Source organism: Mucor mucedo, assembly GCF_025094135.1.
Source record: "Mucor mucedo strain NRRL 3635 chromosome Unknown EV154scaffold_223, whole genome shotgun sequence".
Classification (NCBI taxonomy): domain Eukaryota; kingdom Fungi; phylum Mucoromycota; class Mucoromycetes; order Mucorales; family Mucoraceae; genus Mucor; species Mucor mucedo.
The window spans coordinates 15182-29306 of record NW_026252507.1 but is presented as its reverse complement, the minus strand read 5'-3'; the positions used below and the strand labels follow the sequence as shown (position 1 = coordinate 29306).

Sequence of the window (14125 nt, the reverse complement as noted above, 5' to 3'; positions counted from 1 at the left end):
CTCGCGCATGATTTTATACAAAAAGATTCGGGTGAACAGTTTATTAAACTCGTTGCTTATCTGATTGTTTCGTGCGGAAATTGCCTTATAATGCTGACGATAATATACAGTTGAAACAAGGAACGATTAAATTAAGTTTTTAATGCCATGACCTTTTGTGTAATGATGTAAAACGGTTAGTTTACTAATAAAATATGTTGTTACATCATCTGTCAGGTCAATAACATGGATTATTTCTTTATCAGATCCTTTTCTTTACGTCTATATTAAGAAAGGTCCATAGATAAAGCGACTTTATGTTCCATTCCTCGGCATGTCCATATACGTAGTTGATCTAGATACAATCTAGACTCCCTTTTCCAGCACGAAATGCACATTTTATTAGCTTTAAGGGCTGCGTGAATTTACAATGTAATAAAAAAAAATCTGATAACCTATATTTAGTACCAGTGAATTGTGACACATTCTCGTAGTACAATCATACTGTTTACATCAAATTCACACCATTTCCAGAAAACAAGAGGGCTCAACGTCAAATAATAATCAGATGTTAAACCATTAAAAAAGAAGGTTTAAGAAAGAATAATAATAAAAAAAAGGCTGGGGTATTTGTTTTTATTGCTTGGGATGACTGTAATACATACCCAAAGAAATAGGCAAACCAGTTATGAAACCATACTTTTCATAAAGAAATTTAGCGTCACCGTCTGCCATGAGAGTAATGTAGCAATCACGAGTGACATTAGCCTTGATGTAGGTCATGAGAGTCTCCATAATGAGTTTACCAAGTCCCTTTTTTTGATGTTCAGGGAAGACCGCGACATCGACAATTGTAAGCGCCAAGTACCTATCACCAACGATTCTTCCCATACCCACGATAGAATTATCTTGATTATTCACCACAGAAACACCATATACCGTGTGTGGAAGTGCTCTCTTTGCAACTTCGACAGACTTTGGTGATAAACCGGCTCGCTTTCTCAGCTCACAGAACTTTTCAGCGGGAGGAACAGATTCAACAATAGAATATTCAATAGAGACCATAATGAGATTGATCTTTTTTGTTTTTTCACCATACATATGTCGGCTCCTCCATTAATAAACTATACTCAAGATATTCAAGTTATTTTACTTACAAGATTAATACTAATATCAAAGGAAAAAGGAGACGAAAAAGATAGAATTCTTGCCTTTATAAATCATTCTGTCAGTGAATTCAAGGTCCACACCACTGGTAGTACCAAAATAACGGACCTAAAGTTCTACTACGCAAATAAATCGCCAGTCCATCTTTCCAATTTTTCTACAACCCTATAAAGTTGGTCTGTTAGTATTTTTATTTTTTGCTGTTATTGAACACAATGTTTTGTTATTAAAGAAGGTGAGTAACATCTTACTTGTACAACTTATCGTGTCAGCCAGTTATTTTATTACCCCCCCCCCCGCTTATAGTCGAACGCGCGTATTAGCTGAAATAGCGCTCCCTTTCCAAGCCAACAGAAAAAAAATGGTTGAAATCACAACATAAAAATATTTGAAAAAAAGGGGCCAAATTGCTACAACTGTCCTTGATCAAAAAACAGAAATTTATATACTGGCTGAAATTAAATTTTTTCTTTTATTTAATGCAATGAATTTTAACGATCCAACCAACGATACGAGTTTTAATATCTAATCGTCATCAATATGCATGTCACAACAAGTAAACATTCTAATGCTCTATTTTTGGAACAAGCTAATATCAATATGCAATATTTCACATTGCTATTATGGCTGAATATATATGACATGGTTATAGGTTGGCTTGAAGAGTTATATTTATTAGCTATTATTAAAAAAAAGTACACATGCAATGCTCGTTACAATAATATTTACAACGAGTGGTAATAAAACAAAGAGTATCATTAGTTGGCTGTGTTAAAGTTTGATGATTGTATGTGTTGCAATTAGGGCAGCAAAGCAAGCCATGCTTCCACAAATAGTGTAAATTCTGTTTGTTTCCTCCTCATATCGCTGCTTGTCATTGGAGATACGGATGACGACTCCGCGAAAATTAGCTGTCTCCTTTGCCTCTTCAAGAAAGAGCTCATTGAACATTTGGTTTTGCTCGTTTTGTGCCTCGAGCGCGTTTTGTTGTAGCACCAGAAAGTCTTCTTGCTTTTGTAAAAACTCCTTCTCTTGCTCAAACTTTTTTTGGCTTTCTTCGGTTGCTGTTTCTTCTAAGTGAGATGAGCCAGACACCTTTTTTTTTTTTTAAAAAAAAAAAAAAAATGAACATATTAGCCTATTTATCAAATCGTTTATCTCAAAGAACTTACTAGTTGATCGGAGCAGCTGGAACTATCATCATATTTTTCCTTACAAATACTACACACATCTTCCTTTTGCGTTAGGACGAGAAACATCTTTTGGAATTCTGCATCATCATCTTTATCTGATGCTGTGTTAATGACGCACTCTTTTTGATGATTCAACACCCCAGATTTTGTTTGTGGTATTTCCTTATTATCTTGCTTTTTTTGAGGGATGGCGGTGGGAATCTGTTGTTGCGTTTTAGGAACAGCTGTATTAACTTCTTCTTGTAATCTTCTTTCGGTTTCTTCTTTTAATTTCTTTACGGTTTCATCGTTTAATATATCTGCAACTAAATCCGCCGATACTTTATTGGATCTTCTCATCAATTCATCATCATTGATTTCTTTTTCTGGGTCTGTATCTGCTAAAGATTTACAAGTCACTTTTGCATTTTTTTCTCCAACGCTAGAGGTTAGAGAACTGGCTTCAGTTGTATTTTCAGCTATGCTACTTGCTGTGATCAGAGAGCTAGGTGCTGTTGAACTTGTATACTCTACATTGGGTGCTGCCGAACTAACTTTTACCGCCAATTCTAGGGGAATCGCGTCCTTTTTAATATTGGGCACAACAGCGAGATGACTCACCAGTTCTGCAGTTGTTTTTTTCTCTTGAACTTTTGCTGCTGCATTTTTTAAAATAATGAGTGCCTTTTTTTTATTATAGGCTATTCTTCTTGCTTGGGCTTCAGCAGACAAAGGAGCCCTACCATCTGTACCAGAAGTATCCACATCCTTTTTAGAACTTTCGGTAGACGTCTTGTCAGAAAGATTTGTGCTGACGGAGGGAAGCTCATTGTTGGGACACGAGGGAGAATTTGAGCGAGATCTTTGACGCAAGTTTCTGCTGCTGTTACTGCTATTGCTACTACCACTGCTACTGCTACTGCGTCTTCGAGTATTTCTATATCTTCTAGGACGGAAACGTCTTAGAAAACGACGATGTCTGCGTGTCAGTTCTTTTACTTTTCTCAATTCTTCTTTGGCAGAGGCAAAGGTACTTTCTTTTCGACCATTACAGTAGTTTAAGGGGTTGGCCACAAGGAAAGCAACTTTAAATAACTTGCCTGCTATTCTGAACAACATGGTGGAATTGAGAAAGTGGTATTTCTTTTTTTAAAAAAAGTAGTAGTTATTAAATTTAGAACGGAAGGGGTTTTTTTATTTTATTTTAAAGAGCAATATATATATATATATATAAGAATAGGTAGTCTTTTGACGAGAGGATGCCACCTTTGTTTTGTTGGTGTTACGGACAGATTTGTATTATGTACCCTGACATATATCACAATGAGGAAACAATAAGACACGCAATTTGGAAGGTGGAATCAATTGAGAGAACAAGGAAATGGTTTTTTAGATCTGATGGTGCGTGCATTTGTCATATGGGGGATTTTTATGGTTTCATTTTTTTTTTTTTAAATAAGCACATTGTGTTAAATGTGCCTGCAAGTAAAACCACTATAAAATAGAACAAGATTTTGTTAGCATTTGCCATTTAATTTTTTATTTTTTTTTTATCTGAGTCATATCGATTGACACTTGCAAACTTAAAAAAAGTTACCAAAGGTAATAAGAGGAGTTGGTCTTTTATTGATGTTGCCAAAATCACATAATGTGTTCCACTGATTTTGCGGAAATTGAAGTCTTTGAAATGTAGTACCGCTTTTTGGTGTAACTTTTTTTTTTTTTTCCTAACTCAGTTCCAAGCAGCTGGCGCAATAATGTTTCTACGAGAAAAATTATAGAATGCATAGCCATATTATAACATATATGCAGCCAAAAAAAAAATTAGTCGGTATTAGCCAGAAAACCCCATGCTTGATTATAAATGGGATAAACACAAGATTTAAATTAGGAACAAAGAAAATTATGTATTCATACAACAATAAATTTTAATAAATCATTATGCATGAATATATATATTTATAAATAAAAAGAATAAAAAACCTAAGCTAGGTGGGGAAGATCAAAAGTACAAATGTCTGAAAGATCTGGTAATTCCAAGGGAGGGCCCACGATTTGAGAAATGTCGTAATCGTAGGCCCCACAAGTGGCCATTAAAACCGCTTGTGTGTCCATCTTGATGTGGTCTAAATCATCCTTGCTTGGACCAAAAATTCTTTTTGTGAGCTTGTACAATTTAATTTTAATTAGGTTGTAGTTTCGATAAATGAATAAGGGTGGATACATATTCGACAATGTGATTTAGATTGAGGGAAAGGGTATTTAGAGTCTATAAATGTTTTTGATTTTGAGACAGAGAGAGAGACTATAAGGGTGGGGATTATATAGTAGAAGCTGGCTTCATTTTGGTATCTACAGAACTGACACCAATTCGAACAAGACTATAACACCGTTAGGTTTTTCTATTTTGACTTCTTGGCTGAGAGCAACATTTCTAGAACGACGTAATTTAGTCTCAGAGGTAATAATGAACGATTGGATACAGACCTGCACTTTTTTCGAGTTTAAGTTTATCTCGTTATTTCGTCCCGTCGATTATGTTAACGTCTATAGACACCGTACTAGTACGATTTTTTAATTATCTATCATTTAATGAGATCAATAGCCCTGTGTTTAAATCTTCTGGTTGGTTTATTTACTGCGGTTTCTTATTGCACCTATCAGCCAAAGACCCAAATCATTGAATGGATAAACGATAATGTTCCTAGGTGTTCTGGACACCCGTCGATTGAGGCACATACTATGAAAATAATAACACCCCGTTTCCATGCTGTTGTCAGATTGAATTCACCATTCAAATCCAACAATCACCCGCAGTTCCCTGGAAAATTTAAAATTCGGGTTTACACAGAGATTAGTAGATAAAAGAACCTTTATTTATCGTGACAATTCTCCAACTTTTTTAAAGGAACAAAGACTTTCTTTTTCTTTATTTCATACTAACCATTTATACTTGGTTACCAACAGCTTCTTTTTACCCTAAAAAAAAATGATGAAAAACAAAGAGGGGAAGGGGAGGGATTTAAACTTTAAAATGTTGCTCAGGTCCATTATCATCCTTGTCCAAAAACAAACCATAAAAGCTTAAAATACACTTTCAAAAATGAGTTCACAATTTTTATTGTCTTATCAAAACATAAAGTGACATAGATTGAGTAAAAAGAATATCAGACAAAAAAGCTTTCTTTTGTTGCTGCTGCGGTATTTTTTACTTTTTTTTTTTCTAAAAAAAAAAAAAAAGATCTATCGATTATGGGAGATGCTTTACCAGCAGAAGTAATCTTTAAAATTTTGAGTCATACAGCTCCTACAGATGTAAACACCCTGATGAGAATCAACAGACGATGGTATACCCTATCACAACAACAACTGTACAAGGAGGTAACCATCACAGTAGAAGAAACAGACCCAATTGTTCATACGATTCTCCATGGTAACTCCAAACCTGGCAGATTTGTTTCAAAAATGAATATCCACTCCCTAGCCGTCCCCAAAAATTTTACCATCTCAGCGCTAGACACAATCGATTTATTAATGATCCAATGCCCCCATGTGACAGAGATACAGTTTAACCATGAGCTGGATGTAGACGAATGGAATTATTTTGAAGCTTCGTTACGCAGCCAATACAACGTATGGAAACTAGAGAATATCATTTATCCGTTTTCTTTCAGCGATTCTGCATGGGCTCATTATAAACGATGTGCCGTAACAATGATGCATTGCTTACAACACTTTTATATTGGAGCAAAAACATTAAAGACGGTTAGGGAAAGTGATCTATTTCAGAGCCTAACATGTGTCACTGTAAACCCGGGGTTAATGCAATCCTTGATGGAGTGTGGTGATATTCTACGGTCAATGCCCAAGTTAGAAAAGATGCATGCTACCTTGAAAGATCAAAAAACGGATGCTCAACTTTTATTATGTTGGGGTAAGAGAGACGTGTATCCAACCATCCGGACTCTACATCTGACGTATGATGGAGCCATTACTGCAGAAGATTTACGCATTATCATGTATAAATTCAGGGCACTTGAAGATCTGCAATTAAAATTTAACGGAGGAGTGGAACTTATTCGAGACGAGTTATTTCGAGGTGTGATCCAGTATATCACCAGTTTACGGAGATACCATCTCGAGATTTGCAACTCATTTGAGATTACTGATTGTGTATTATTGCTGGAAAAGTATTATATGACTGTCAACAATGAAGTGATCAGTGGGGTGGTTGATATCCATTATGAAAGCAATATCAAGCGATCTATTTGTTGCAGTCTTCATGATCAGAGTAAAAACATGAATTTGACTTTTGTAACTCATTCTCCACGGTATGAGGATATGTGGTACGTGGGGTATGTTACAAGCAAAATTTTAACAGACGAAAAGATCAGTATGAATTTCAAAACTCTTCATTTCCACCTGAAAGGCGATATGCTCAACCCCTATGTGCTGCAGAATATTCATCGACTGAACTATACAAGAAAGTTAATTTTCACCCGTGGTAGAATTACGGCAGGATCATTGCACGGATCAAGGTATTGCCTCTCTGTTGGAGCTATCGAATTAAACGAATGTGACGTATCAGCTGTTGGATGTCTATATTATTTCTTGAGCTACTTTCATCATGTGTCTTTAAAGTTGACGCATTGTCGTTTACCTGTACTTGACGAACAGGGCGAGTTGCATCTGTCGCTTCCTACCAGTGTGACCGATACACTTCATTTAAATTTTGCAAGTCCGGTGTATGCTCGCATTAAATTTATAGAGAAAGACGACATGTACTTCTTTTTCGATGATTTCAGTAACACAGCGCATAATCTATCACAAAGTATTGACAGCGAGATATATAAGCAGCATTTACGCATGCAACAGCCAAAGGTAAAGTTTATTCATATTGAAGCCACCCGGTTAAAGACGATCTTGTTTGATGGATGTGGGAGGTTGGATTTTGTTTGGTGATTTGTTTTTTATTAATAATAAACTTTTGACATTCTAATTCTATATTTAATATCAACGAAAAAAGTCTTTAGTTATTTCGAAAGCATAATACTTTCTTTACATTCCTTCAGGGGGAAAGTGGACAGAAGGGATCAACTTTTTTTTTATGCAGTGATACAGTAATAACTAGCTGGTAAATATTGACCATTCTGGAAAGTTAAATGGATTTGGGCATGGATAAACGGGAAGGTTGAAAGGAAGGGTCTACTTATTTATAAAGTCTTTTTGTGGAAATGTCTAGACCTCCGTATTTTTTTCAAAGGTATTTTTAAGAATAACGTAATCTGGTCTACACATAAGTCGACCCTATGAGTCCAAGAAAAATGGTTACGTCGATGGACATGCCGAATCATCTTAACTCTTTAAGATAGTCGTGTATTTCGGATTTCCATAATATATGCTTCATTATCAATACATGTTACTACTACTGCTGAAACACTAATAGACAACTATCAAGTTCTGAGTTTCTACTTTAAGTAAAGGCCCAAACAATATAGATGACCAAATAAACAATTTAATCATTCTGACATAAGCTCTTGTTTATCAGCCCACAAATAAGGTTCGTTCACATACTTTTTTTTTTTTTGATTAGGTCATCCTGACATAAACCAGTTCTTGTTTATCAGCCTTTAAATAGCCCGTTTCACACTGTTTTTCCCTTTTTCTTTACTCTTAAAATATAATGAAAAGGTAAGTTGATAGTGGCTTTTGTCATTTCAAGAAGCTCTAAATTATTAGTTCTTTTTATTTAAAGGATAAATTATAGTGTAATTCTTACGATATTACGACTCCTGTTAGTTTTTGCTATTGGATGGCGACCTCCTAGATTGAGTTCTTGGGGGAGTTTGGACAGTCATTTGATGGGTGGACTGTAAATAGTAGTGGCTACACTGAAAATAGTTGTGATCAGACTGGTCTAGTTGGGCATGGCCAAGATTGCTGTAAGTTACATAATTTCTTCTTTAAAAGTGACTCTAAAAGAGATGTAGAAAATTAAAAAAAAAAAAAGGGATGTAGGTGTAGACACTCTCTTTGGCCAGACAGCGCAAAGCCAATTGCGTGATTCTCTACATTCGACCCTGTCTTATGTAGAGTACGCTAATTACAAGCATTTGGACCGAAACAGCACAAACATCGGTTATAAAAGTACCATTGGATAGTCTCAAAAGTGCAGGTAACCGTGAATGTCGAAAACAGGCTATAGACCGAAGCAGGCTGTTTGATGTAAGTTTATTTTTTGGGTTGTTTATTTTTAACATATTACCAACATATGTATCACTGCTAGACGCGTAAGGATCCAAATTCAAAATTCGGCAAAGAATATAAACTCTACTGGGACTTGAGAGAATCTAAAGAAAGGGAAACTACAGCTAGTCGTGTGTCTCAACAATTACAACAGATGGCCAGACTGATAATGCAATTAGTTTGGCACAAATAAAGTGGGGAAGCGGGCCCCACTTTTTTTAAAAAAAAAAAAATGATTGCGTGATATTTTACACACTGCATTTAGCTGTGCTCATACTGTAAATAGGTATACATGTCTGGGTTACAGTGTTTGAAGCATCCAAACACAAACACAAATTGTAAGAATAATTTTTTGTTTAGTACTTGCATATTACTTGGTTTAAAACTCTTTGTATTTTAGGCGCTTGGAACAAATCGTTCGCACACCAGTGCAGGTAATAGTAGTAAATACCAATATTGAGGACTTATTTACTCACTTTTACGATTCTAGTTTGAATGGTGTCATTGATTGGACTGTCCCAGCCGCACGCGAGATGGCCATAAATAAATTCCCAGCTAGTATAATCAGTATCATACAAGACCTATGCCAGTTTAAAGAATACGAATATACCCCAGAATGCAAAAGCCTTGTCACTAGATTAACTGGTGAAGACAAATCCATTATGGCTTGGCACAAAGAGCTGCTAAAACCTCATGAATTCACCGACAAAGCATTTGACCCTTTAGATCATCAGGACTGGGATTATGTTAAGTTTATGACGGAGCATTTGTAAGTTATGAGTGTTTCCAGACTGCTGACTCTCTATTAATTTTTCTGTTATTTAGCTTAAAAATTGATGGAAGCACCGACCAGTCCTCGAGACTTGGTGAACGAACTGCAGTCTCGTATGCAAGTCAACCCATTATTGATAATCATTTATGGCTGACTTGCGCATTTCTTTCTGATGCAAAAAATGGTATATATTTATATTATTTGTTTTGATATTATCTCATTCTCTCCTAACAGAATGTATTGTGAATAGGATTGAAGTCGGTAATGATTTTACCGCGGGTCAGCCCAAAACAGATGAATTGGGTTTGGGATGACGCTAAAGGCGTCCTGGACTGTCCGGTTTTAATTGAAAAACATGCGCTTGAGTATTCAAACCATCTGATTTGGAATATCGAACCTTTTAAAGGAAATATGGTTGATTATTGAGTTCGCAGGATGAAATGTATCTTCGTCAACAGCAAAATTTGACGGCGACATCAAAAAAAAAAATCTTTGACAATGCTTTGAAGACAATCAAACGAAGTGGAAGAGATATATTTTTTTACTGTTCTCTACTTTAGTAAGTATAAGCCAGCAAAATATGACATATATATTAACATGTATTCTGTTTTTGTAGACAATTTGATTTATTACGAGGTCCTGATCAAGTTACAAAATCAATATGTTCGATTCAATTATATCATTTCAAAATGTCTGTTGAATTCTCCCGAACTTCGAAAATTCGTCAAGGATACCAAAGTCATGTTTGCGTGGGTCCGAGATCTTGCCACATGTGCTAAAACCATCCATTAATTTACTTGTGCGATAACTATGGGACAAGAGAATAAAATGAAACTCTTGATAACTTTATTGTGCTTTGTTTTATAAATTATAAAAAGACTAGAATAAGATTCGTCTAGTTGTATAACTGATTTTCTACTTTTATATGAGATTAGTTAGTAGCATTGGCTGCTAAAAGACTGCTTGCTTTGATTTCATGAGTTTTCCTTTACATAAAGCAAAAATAACCTGTTTGCTTTAGGGCTCAATCATCTCTCAGTGCCGGGTGGAGATTTTGTTCCGACCTGAACATCCTGATATATACTTTCAAATTTTCCACGCGTAAATGCTTTATCATAATAAAAAGTGACATGTGCAGTAACGAATAAAATAAAAGATTTACAAAAATGACCAAAAGATTTTTTTTTAAAGAGAAAGTGGACCAATATTTACCAGCAGAAGGCAGTTGTATATAAAGTTAAATTACACCTTTTTTTAACTGCGTTTCATGTTTCCCCCATTCTATCTCACTTGGAATTTTAATTGTTTTAATATGGGCGAGACTCAGCTATTATAAGGAGTTTTTATATATTTCATTGTTTAGAAAGAACGAGATTTGCTCCTTTGAGTCGTATGTCTAAAAGTATGACTTTTGGCCGATACTGAGTTTTTTTACGTTCTCTTTGCATGATCACCCCCAGATACTAAACAAACCCTTTTTTTTATTTATTTTATTTTCGGGTAATCTGGGCCATGCTGTCATCTGACAAAAATAAATGCTCTCTTTTTTTTCAAAAAGAAGTTTAAATAACCGCTCCCCCTCCCCCACTCCCCACAGCGTACGTTTTATTGATTGGATCTGTAAATATCTCCCCAGGCCTACCTAATCTGGGTAAGAAAAAAATAAATTCTTCCCTCTCTCTCTTTTTTTTTTTTTTTTTTTTTTTAGCAGCAGAAATCATGAATATGGAAGCTCATTCTAGTAATTACAACTCATCGCAACCACCACCACCTGCTGCTGCTAAATGGATACAAGACAACGAAGACAGTGATACTGACCAAGTTGGTTTAGTTGCTCATAACCGAGGCTATAAACATATCCTTTTTTTTTTTTTTTTTGAATGATACTAATGGACTAAACACTTTTTTTATTGAATTGAACTCTTATTATTCCTTAACTTTTTTCACACTGAAGAAATGGGCACCATCCGATTCTCAGTTTGGAGGAAATAAATTACGTGCACCAAAGACACTTGCGGAAGAAACAGAGGTTTTTTTTTTTTTAAAAAATAGATATATCTTGATATTTTTTTTATTTCATGTACTTACGCGTCAAGTTTCAAGTTTACAAAAGGAGGAAAGAAAAGAACGATTGTAAAGAGAAAGAAGAGAAGATTAGAAGATGGTATATCCGATGAAGAAGAAGATCCTTATACCCTCATCAACATTGAAGGTAACAAAACATTTGCAAAAAAAAAAAAGATGCTTTTTGTTGTTGTTGTTGTTGTTGCTAAATGCTTTAAAAAAAAAAAAGATATCCTGAGTCCAATCGAATTACCGACCGACATTGTACGTCGACCCGCTCTAAGAAGAATTCTACTCTCTACCCAGATTGACGCTTTAGCCAGAACATCCATGGAGTTTATTGAAGGCGAAAAGAACTTTAACAAGATCTTGTGCCGTCTTTCTGCCATTATGCATCATGACGATCCTCGTTATTTGGACCTGACGTTTGATCGTACCTTGGAACAGCGCAAGAAATACAAGCAAGATGTGGAAGCTGCCAGTCAAGCGGCTGCCACTCTAAGCCAAGCCCCCGCTTCGTCCGAAGACGACGACAACGACAACGACAATGACGATGACGACGACGTGGTGGAGGCATTGGATCCAAAAGTGTTGGATGCCGAAGTTGTAGCCACCATTAAAGAAATTGAGAATCAGGATGAGCATGTAGATACCGAAGTCCAAGAGGTTGTGAAAAGAGTGAAAGAGTTGTTATTAGTGAGTAATTTCTGTACATGTTGTAAGGGCTTATATTTAATTCAAGCGTACACAATAGGAAAATATCAATTATAGCAACGAATATATATCTCGTCTTCAAGGAGCTCGTAATAAATTATGTAAAGCCAGTATGCAAAAAGAGACTTTATGGAAAGAATTAAAAGCCAATGCAAAAGAAGAAGATTTACGAAACAAGGCATCCTTTGTCAACACCACAACCAATAGCAGCAGCTCATTTCACTGAAAAAAAAAAAAAATAATAATATATAAATATATCTATTTTATTGAAAAACCAGCAGCAATAAAATTTTTCTTTTTTTTTTTTTCTTTTTTTTTTTAAATAAAAAAACATGACTTGGATAATGGTACATCATCATCATCATCATCTACGAGTATATTGATATCATTTAATTGAGCCTTGACCTTTTCCTTGTATTTTTCTGCAGCAGATTGAAGTTGACCTCCTTTACGTTGCTGATGAGCGGTGATAAAACCAATAGGTACTAAATCTTCGTCATCCTCATCATCGGAAAACGTATCTAATAAGGATAACGGCGTGGTAGGACAAGAAGGTCTTCGGTGAAGAGGTAATTTTTGTGTGTTGAGCTTCATGACGGGTGGAGAGATCCGATTGAAATATCCCTTTTTGGATTCTAAAAGGTATTGTACAAGTGGTACATCGTCTTCTTCTTGCTTCTTGTTCAATGCCATTCTTTTTTGACTGTTTAGATAAAAGAAAGAAAGAAAAGAAGTTCATTTGAAATGCAACTATTTAAGACCCCAAAAAAAAAAAAAAAGCTCCCTTTCCACACACACACACACACACTCTCTCTCCTTTTGCAAACATTTTTTATAGGCAATATATATATGTGAAATGTTTATTAATAGGCATAGAATAGTAATAAATCATGGTTCAGCAAGGAGAGTTTTACGATATTTACATACAACCACCCCAAAACATACAAGGGAAAAAAAAAGGGGGAGAATTTGAAAGGGGGGGCTGTTGGGATGGTGATGGTGGTTGGGAGGGAGGGAGGGAGGGAGGGGGGGATTATATTATTATTATTGTTATTATTAGGGGAAGGTTTGTTGCATAATTAATAAAGATTTGATTGAAGGTAAACGATTTGTGTCACACATGATTGGTTTATAGTCCAGTGGAGGTAAATAAGCTTCCTTTGGCGACCATTCTTCCTCTGCTGCTGAAGAACAGGAACTTGGTAAAGACAGACAAGGTGAAGGTGGTGCATTAAACATTAAGGAAAGTTTGTCGACGTCATCTAATTCGTCATAGGAAAGTAATACATTATGCTGTTTCTCAATATGACGAGCTAATTGACCTTTTCGCCAAAAAGATTTAAAACAACTTGAAACGGGGCAATGATTTAATTTGGCGCAGGATTGTTTATATGGACTCATTCTAGCCTTTTGTTGTATTGGCTGTTGCTGCTGCTGTATGTTCTGCTGTTGTTGTTGTTGTTGGCTTGGATGAATGAATCGAAGGATAGAGCAATGTTGTTGTTGCTTTAGATAAGCTTCCTCATCATCTAGAGACCTTGAGGTTTTAGATGTATGATTAAATCGACGAATCTTTCTACGTCGTTGTAATAGCACCGATGGCGGAGCAGTATGAACACGAATATGTCGACTTAATTCGTCGGAACGAGCAAACTTTTTATCGCATTGGGGGAATGTACATTGATGGGGTTTTTCTCCTGTGTGTGTACGTACGTGACGTACTTTATGCTCTAATCTATAAAATGATTTGTGGCAAAAGTTACACTGATAAGGGCGTCCAAGTGAGGTGCTCATGAAAATGAAAAGAAAAGAGAGAGAGAAATAAAGAGAAATAAAGAGAAATCTACAACAACAATTTATATATCCTTTTTCCGTCAAAAGTAGGCTATTATAAGTTTTTTATATGGACCCTAATTTTTATTGCCTTTTATATCATAAGAAACGACTGGGGGAAGGAAAAAAAAAGAAAAAAAAAAGTTATGAGAGTCATGCACTATTATCTCATCCCAAA

At 35.6% G+C, this 14125-nt stretch overlaps 5 protein-coding genes across 5 annotated transcripts; 2 read left to right on the top strand and 3 right to left on the bottom strand.

The window, feature by feature from the left end:
* Positions 1-520: 520 nt before the first annotated feature.
* EV154DRAFT_531223 (GCN5-related N-acetyltransferase) lies at positions 521-1189 on the bottom strand. Its single transcript, XM_051603816.1, has one exon. It carries the CDS (start codon positions 1078-1080, stop codon positions 616-618), a length of 465 nt encoding a protein of 154 aa, XP_051450798.1. The 5' UTR covers positions 1081-1189; the 3' UTR covers positions 521-615.
* Positions 1190-1917: 728 nt separating this feature from the next.
* Positions 1918-3437, bottom strand: EV154DRAFT_571335 (uncharacterized protein; the record flags this gene model as incomplete). Its single annotated transcript, XM_051606256.1, has 2 exons — positions 1918-2241; positions 2319-3437. 2 exons carry the CDS (start codon positions 3435-3437, stop codon positions 1918-1920), a joined length of 1443 nt encoding a protein of 480 aa, XP_051450797.1.
* Positions 3438-8698: 5261 nt separating this feature from the next.
* On the top strand, positions 8699-9972 carry EV154DRAFT_134419 (uncharacterized protein). Its single transcript, XM_051594041.1, has 6 exons — positions 8699-8902; positions 8965-8998; positions 9055-9333; positions 9390-9520; positions 9587-9895; positions 9953-9972. Exons 1-5 carry the CDS (start codon positions 8857-8859, stop codon positions 9760-9762), a joined length of 666 nt encoding a protein of 221 aa, XP_051450796.1. The 5' UTR covers positions 8699-8856; the 3' UTR covers positions 9763-9895; positions 9953-9972.
* Positions 9973-10969: 997 nt separating this feature from the next.
* On the top strand, positions 10970-12386 carry EV154DRAFT_134376 (uncharacterized protein). Its single transcript, XM_051594040.1, has 5 exons — positions 10970-11191; positions 11286-11365; positions 11440-11548; positions 11630-12096; positions 12155-12386. The coding sequence occupies exons 1-5, from the start codon at positions 11056-11058 to the stop codon at positions 12338-12340; spliced, it is 978 nt and encodes a 325-aa protein (XP_051450795.1). The 5' UTR covers positions 10970-11055; the 3' UTR covers positions 12341-12386.
* Positions 12387-12942: 556 nt separating this feature from the next.
* Positions 12943-13985, bottom strand: EV154DRAFT_531214 (uncharacterized protein). The gene has a single exon (XM_051603815.1). The coding sequence runs from the start codon at positions 13906-13908 to the stop codon at positions 13171-13173; it is 738 nt and encodes a 245-aa protein (XP_051450794.1). The 5' UTR covers positions 13909-13985; the 3' UTR covers positions 12943-13170.
* Between the last annotated feature and the right edge of the window lie 140 nt (positions 13986-14125).